The 7,486-nt window shown below is 27.6% G+C and overlaps 1 protein-coding gene across 2 annotated transcripts in view; it reads right to left on the reverse strand.

The window, feature by feature from the left end:
* Window positions 1-3,363, reverse strand: part of LOC107613694 — a 7,976-nt gene extending 4,613 nt beyond the window's left edge. For both annotated transcript variants that reach the window (XR_001614146.2, XM_016315802.2), the window contains exons 1-5: window positions 3,115-3,363; window positions 2,956-2,999; window positions 1,397-1,585; window positions 599-772; window positions 7-191 (exon numbers count right to left, since the gene is read on the reverse strand). Coding sequence is in view for 1 of the 2 variants with exons in the window: in XM_016315802.2 (XP_016171288.1) it covers window positions 7-191; window positions 599-772; window positions 1,397-1,585; window positions 2,956-2,974 (567 nt within the window). In the remaining variant the exon portion in view is untranslated. The remainder of the gene's footprint in view (window positions 1-6; window positions 192-598; window positions 773-1,396; window positions 1,586-2,955; window positions 3,000-3,114) is intronic.

Genomic DNA, 7,486 nt, shown 5'->3' on the forward strand with positions numbered 1-7,486 from the left:
AATTACCAGAAAACATAGCTTCCGAAATCTTTCATCTATGGCAGAAATTGAATGGATAATACGGGATTTTGCAATGCCATCCCTATTCTCAACTGATAAATCACATTCGATACCTGTACCCCTATCAATAAGTTTAATAATTGGCACCTTGGCAGTCATGATAAGCTGTACACTGGTAATATGCCCTCTTCCTACAACACAAAAGTTTGAGAGTTATATTTCCAACAATATCATCAAAGATGTTAAATGTTAAATTCATCATATTTAAACTAGTAAAAAGAAAGAACTAATCAAGTTCAAGATGTGAGAATCATTTTCAACTATATCAGATCATGCAATTTATACCATTTTCATTAAGCAAAAATGAATGCAATGTTCGTTACATTTAGACTTTAATGAATCAGATTCAAGTCAAGCCAAAGTGCAAAAAATCAGACCTAGTTTTAAGCTAAATTATATAGAAAGCTATAAATTCATTTTTAACATTTGAATAGAATTCCAGAATTAGCTTAATTTTGTGGAAATGTCGAATGCAGAACTTTCCTCCTAACAAATGCAAATAATAAAAAAGGACATTATGCTAACATTAGAAATATACTTTGGATTGAGCATAGTTTCTTATTGAATTTTCGAAGGGTTGAAATCTTCCTCTGACGATCAACTTCAGTTGAATTGTTGAAATTGATAGACAAGTCCAGATCACTTTTTTTGTTGAATATATCCATCACAAATGATCCATATTCTTCCACAACAGGGGAGCTATTACCTTTTCCTGAAAGAAAGGGAACAAACAATAAAAAGAAGGCATAAAAAGACTAGAAACTAACCAACATTGAATCAACAAATAACAGAAGAAAGAATAAGGAAAGCATACCAAGAACTAGAAGAAGGACATATTAATTTGAATTATGGTAATTTTTTTTCTGTTTTTGGAATTAGGGGATTATCCGTCTCGGATAATAGCATTTAATTTGTGAAATGTTTGACATACAAGAAATGGCGTTTTCACAAATCTCTTAACATTGAAACTATTAGATTTAAATGCAAAAGATGCTTCTTTCCCAAAATAATATCCTTAGAATAAAAAAGCAGAAAGCAAAGAAAGAATGAATGAGTTAAAATGAATCAAAATGGCAAAAGAATCATGAAGGTTTAGATTCAATGGTCTATATGAAGAACTACTTGTTTTTCCTAGCTTGCTTCTTTAATAAAAAGAGTAAAAGAATAAAATAGTACTCAATTTCACAATTGTGAAAAGAATTAATACTTAAATTAAAGAAGGATCAAATAATTAGTAGCATTACATCCATTTATGTGGCAATACAGTCATGCTGTGAAACTCCTACAAAATATCCATAAAAATTGTCAAAGAAGGAAGCAATGAACAAATGGTTACCATAAATTTCCCGAGCCATCACATTGAATATGCGAACTAGATCTACTCTATTGTGGTAATCAATTGGTTCTGGGATCTGTTTAATGTAGGTATCATGAAGGAGTTCCTCTAGACCAGCAAGAGATGCAGGAGAGAACGTGATTGCTGCTAATTTCTCTAACTCGAGCCTCTTTGCCGTCTTTAGAAGGTCTGGCAAGGTAACAATGAATCAGGTTACTACTTCAAAAATTAATGCAGTAAATTTCCATTTAGAACACCAGCACTGCCACCGTTATCAACAACAACAATAGGAATCCCTAAGAAGGATTTATCCTTTTTTCTCATAAAACATTGTTTGGAAGACTATAGAATGGAAAATATTTACTTCATACTTGATGAACTTTCAAAATTATCACCAATAATAATATGAAACCAACAATGAAAGATTTAATATTTTCACATAAAATAAAAAAGCGACAAATTTCCTTCGATCTTATAATGGCCACCAAATATGGCCAAGCCCAAACCATCAAATTTAGCTCATCTTGCTCCCACCAAAAATGCTTAAGAAGCGGTCACTGGTTGTACCATATTACCAGGGATTGGTTATTGCCTATAATACCAAACTGGCCTTGCCTATGGTCTTTGGATTTCAAACAATTTTCATTAGGTATTTAGGTTTTACCAGAGCTGTTCGATCTTAATGACTTAAGGCCTGTTTATTTCAGAAGTGATCTGGCCTCAACAACTCCAGGCATCCGATGACACGAGGTCTGAGTTGTTGCTTATATTTAATTTTCCTTGGAAAGTGATTTTCTTACGTTTACTGTCAATAGAATCTCAACAGAAACAGACAGTTAATCACTACAGTGGACAGCATAGAACAAGGTTTAAATATTACTGATTCGAGGTAACTAAATTTTGTAATGGCAAATAAAGCCACAACAAACAAAATAAAACACATGTTTCAAAGTCATAATTTCCAATAATTGATTGACTGCAGCACCTCTAGTTTGCAACAGCATCAGGATTCCACCACCCCAAGTCATAGCATCCCAGGCCTAATGTGTGTCAACCTCTCAAATCCCTCTAAGAGTGGGATAAAGGAGCACACAGTTCAATTTTTTAGAAACAGAGCTAACCAAATTGTGTGCTTCCTTATAACCTATTGGCAAACTCAATGTATACCCTTCTAGGACCCTAAAAAGGCACCTTAAGGATGTGTTTGGTACTTGATACATCACACAAATATAAAGACAGAAACATATAAAAAATGCAATTGGAGCTGGAAACATGTATACAAAACAGTAAATTCTCTGTACATTTTGTCCTTCTAAAAAGTGAAGCTAAAGGGGACACAAATTTTGTGGCGGTGACCCAATTACTAACAACACCCTAATAATCCACTTTAATTTTAGTCAATTTCATCAGCACACACAATGATTCACGGATTTTCCACTAAATTCAAATCCCAGAGAAAAAAGACATAAGAAATATATATAGGTCATTTTGATTTATTCAACAGACATAAGAAAAAAGAAAAGGAAAAAAAAGCTTGAAAAATTAAATGAAGTGATTACCCTGCTCGGCGGATTCCATTCTTCCCTGGAAACCTAACCAAAAACTATTCAACCAAAACAAAAAAAAATGTTGCTTCAGCGTGACATATAAAAACACACATGTAAATGGAAAATAGGTAGTGAAATTGCGATGAATTGAGCGAAAGAGGAATTACTTACGATACGAGCAGAGAGAAAACGAACTCGAGTGTAGAGAGAGAGAGAGAGAGAGAGAGAGAGAGAGAGATTCAATTATTATAAATGATTAAGTTTTGTGTTTGGATTTGGAGGGATTTTGTTTTTGTGTGCATTCAATGCCTCTTTCTCTTCTTCTTTGAAGCGCGCGGAACATAAATAGTGAAAATAGGTTGCCCTTTTTGTGTTCCCAGTTAACAGTTACAATATTTGCAGCTTTTCTTTTTATGGTAACGAATAACGATAATTCTTTATCATAAAAGAAGGGGCAAGAAATTAAATTTTTATCTTTATAAAGGTTCTAAACAAAATCTCTATCTATCTTTTTGGTAGGGTTAACAAAATCTTTTTTGATTTTGGTTAGAAAAATTCGTTTTTTTGGTCATGGGAACACTATGTGTTTAAAAACAAAAAAACGTATATCACCTTGGCTGGGTTGGGCCCTGAGAAAAAAAATGAAAACTATCTCTCGATTTGACCTTCTCAGGATTTGTTAATTTTTAAGAAATTTTTTTTAATTATTTTTTTAAAAGATCTTATAAAAAAATATAAATAATTTTATATTTTGATATCTTATACAAAAAGATATTTTTATATATCAATTATATTTGAGTATAATAATATAAAGAGTAAAATATCTTTTTTATCCCCAACGTTTGAGGTAAGTCCTAAAATTATCCCTAACGTTTAAATCGTCATATTTAAGTTCCTAACGTTTTAAAATTGGCTCAATGTTGTCCTGCAATAGGGATCTGTTAACAGAATTGACGACGAAACAAAATTTATACGACTTTGAAATGTTTGGGACTTAAATAGAACGAAAACATTGAAGATAAAAAGATACAGAGAAATATATTTTAATTTTATCCTTCAATAATATCAATTTTTTACGGTACATAATTATTCAATTATTTTTTAATCATATATAAGTAAATTACACTTAATCACATTACTTTCATTCTAAATAAATTTATTTTTTTTATAATTTCACTTTTAAAGATTTTTACTCATCATTGAAATATTTGTAAAATGACCAATGCATAAACTTACAAAAAAAAGATACATATATAATAAAGTATAAATTGTATTTTTTGTCTCTAATGTATTGAAATTCTTTAACGTTTAATTTAGTTAAAAATTATTTCTAATCTTATTCTTCAATAATACCAAATTTTTATGGTAGCTAACTATTCAATTATTTTTTAATTTTATTTTGAATCACATTATTTATTTTCTAAGTGAATTTATTTTTTATTAAGAGTAAAATTAAAAAATAAATTAAATAATTATCTATCATAAAAAAATTAATATTATTGAAGAATAAAATTAAAATATATTTTAAAATTAAAAATAAATTTTAATTAAATTAAACATTAAAGAAGTTTGGTATATTAGAGATAAAAATGTATAATTTATATATTTTTTTCGAAAATTTATCTACTACTCATTTTTCAAAAATCATCTTACTTGATTTGACTGATAATTCTTCTAAGAGTAATGTATCATTTTTGTCCCAAATATTTTCGTCCTATTTAAGTCCTAACATTTTAAAATCGTCTCAATCTAGTCCTACTGTCATTTCTATTAACAGATCATTACGACAGAACAACATTGAGATGATTTTAAAATTTTAAGAACTTAAAAAGAACGATTTAAATATTAGGGACAATTTTGAGATTTGATCCAAACATTGGAGACAAAAATAATATTTGACTATCTATATTTGATTTTATAACAAATTAAAACTAAGCTAATTAATGATTCTAAAAAAATTAATTTCGTAGTATATAGACAATTTTTTTTAAGAATAATTCTTTTCTAAAAAAATTAATTTAGTACAGTACAAAAATATAAACAGATGGCAACGCCTTTTTAGAAGCAGTTTTTAAATCAGTCGCTATCTATTAATTTAGTGGCGGTATGCACACCGATTTCTGAAAAAACTACAATACATTTTATTTTTTCGTAGCCTTTTTCCTTCTTTTTCCTAAATCTCAATCTCATTCTGTTTTTACCCTAACAATTATCGTAGTTCTCTGTCTCCAACTTTCATGATCGTCTTTATTATGATCTCGGGATCAAAATTTAATTTCAATGTTTTTAGAATATATATTTAATATCTAATTTTTTGTTGCGTTTTTAAATTTTTTGAGAGCTTGTTTGTCGTTAGTATCTTTTAAAATTTTTCGTTAGCTATATAATTTTTGAGTATCATTTTGGTAGTTTATCTGAAATAAAAAAAACTAGCAATAAAAATTCAATACAAGTTTAGCTAACGCCATGCCAAAAGAGTAATGCTATACATTTAAGTCTTTTTATGAACTAAGTCCAACTTAGTTAAACAATAAAATTTAAAATGATGTTATTCATTATTATTTTTGTTGATGTTATATTTTTATTAAGTGTTCAAAGAGTAAGACATCATTCTTGCTTTTATTAAGTAATTATCTTATAGTTGTAAGAAACAGAATGGATTAGTCGGTTCGATCAAAAAATTGGTGAAACTGGTCACTTAGTCAGTCCAATTGAACAATTTGATCGGATAAATAATAGAATAAGAGAGAATCGGATTGAATCGTCCGATTTTGATGAAGATCGAAAAATTGGCGGTTTTGTGTAACCTGTAAACAGAGTTAAATTAGTAAATAATTAGTCCGATAAATAATTACTTAATTTATTTTTTAATTTTGTTCTTAATAAAAAATAAATTCACTTAGAAAAAATAATGTGATTAAGAATAAAATTAAAAAATAATTAAATAATTATGTATCGTAAAAAATTGATATTATTGAAGGATAAAATTAAAATTTATTTCTATGTATTATTTTTGTCCTCAACGTTTTCGTCCTGTTCCAAACGTTTCAAAATTGTCTCAATTTTGTCCCGCCGTCAATTCTGTTAATGAATCCCTAACGTCAGGATAATATTGAGCCAATTTTAAAATATTAGAGACTTAAATAGGACGATTTAAATATTATGGACAACTTTATGACTTACCCCAAATATTAGAGATAAAAACGACATTTTACTCTAATATAAAAATATTTTTTTGTTTATTTATTATGTGAAAATATCTTTTTTTTTTAAGAAAAAAGGTCTTTTAAACAAAATGTAAATTGTAGCTTCTCAAAAAAAATATTTTTTTATTTTTATTACTAAAAATTTACTAAATAGGCTAAAAAAAATCTTTTTTCATAAAAAATTTTTTTTTATCAACTTAATAACGTCCAAACAAACACTTAATCGCCTTCACATGATGCCTCTTTCTAGTTTTGGTTTTGGTAAATTTTATATTTTCCGATCCGTATGCCAATCTTTCTATGTCTACTAGATTTGAAATTTTACAAATTTCTCTCCATTAATTTATTAATGTCTTGAAATTGTTTAGTATTGTTTACTGATTAAAAATTTTCATTGTGCCTCATTACTACAATTACCGTGTTTACTCTAGTCAAAGTCTGATCATTCTAACTTCAAACATGTCACGTGTTAAATCTAGATTGATTCCTACAGTTTAGCCATTTTAGCCACTCATTTCGTTGAGCCACCATAGACAACACCATATAGGATATAAGTATATGTATTTTCAAATTGTTAATATTCACTAGTATTGATATTCAAATAACCAAAAAAAGCATCTATAAAAAGAGTATACGAATTCGTTGTTAATTCTCATTCAAGTTTGTTTATATTTCAAATCGACCACGAATTATAAATTAGAAAAGATTTTTTTATTTTTTCAGTATTTTAAATTTTATTATTAAAAAATTTACTAAATATGCTAAAAAAATTAAAAAAAGATATTTTATATTAATTTTTTTATTAATTTAATTGCATCCAAATAAATATCGAGTATAGTGAACTCCAAAACAAATTTCCTTCGTTATTCCATGAACAGGTAAAAATATTTTGACAATTTGACCACTTAAATAAATTTGATGCGCTCCTTAATTTATTATCCAAAATTGTTAATATCATGGTGAAATTTTGTAAATTGGGATACTTAAATTATCAAGAAGTTGATAATTGAGAGTTCGATCAATGTGTTTAAAAATTAGAGAGTATTTACTGATTAGATGAGATTGTGAATTAGTTTATGCAGGAATATAATAAATAAATAATTTACTCTATAAAGTACATAAACATTTTATTGAATGATTGTATTTTTATACGTGGATATAGTCTGAATATGATATATTTGACATACGTTATGTCTTTTTATCTAATTATGTCATAATAAAAAAAATCAAACATATTTAAATACAAAATGTGCTGGCATGTTAACCATATTATTTACTTATTTTTTTAAACGAGTTTAGAAAAATAATATTATTATTAATTATTAATACAAGAATGA

This window comes from Arachis ipaensis, chromosome B08, assembly GCF_000816755.2.
Source record: "Arachis ipaensis cultivar K30076 chromosome B08, Araip1.1, whole genome shotgun sequence".
In the NCBI taxonomy this organism is placed as follows: Eukaryota; Viridiplantae; Streptophyta; class Magnoliopsida; order Fabales; family Fabaceae; genus Arachis; species Arachis ipaensis.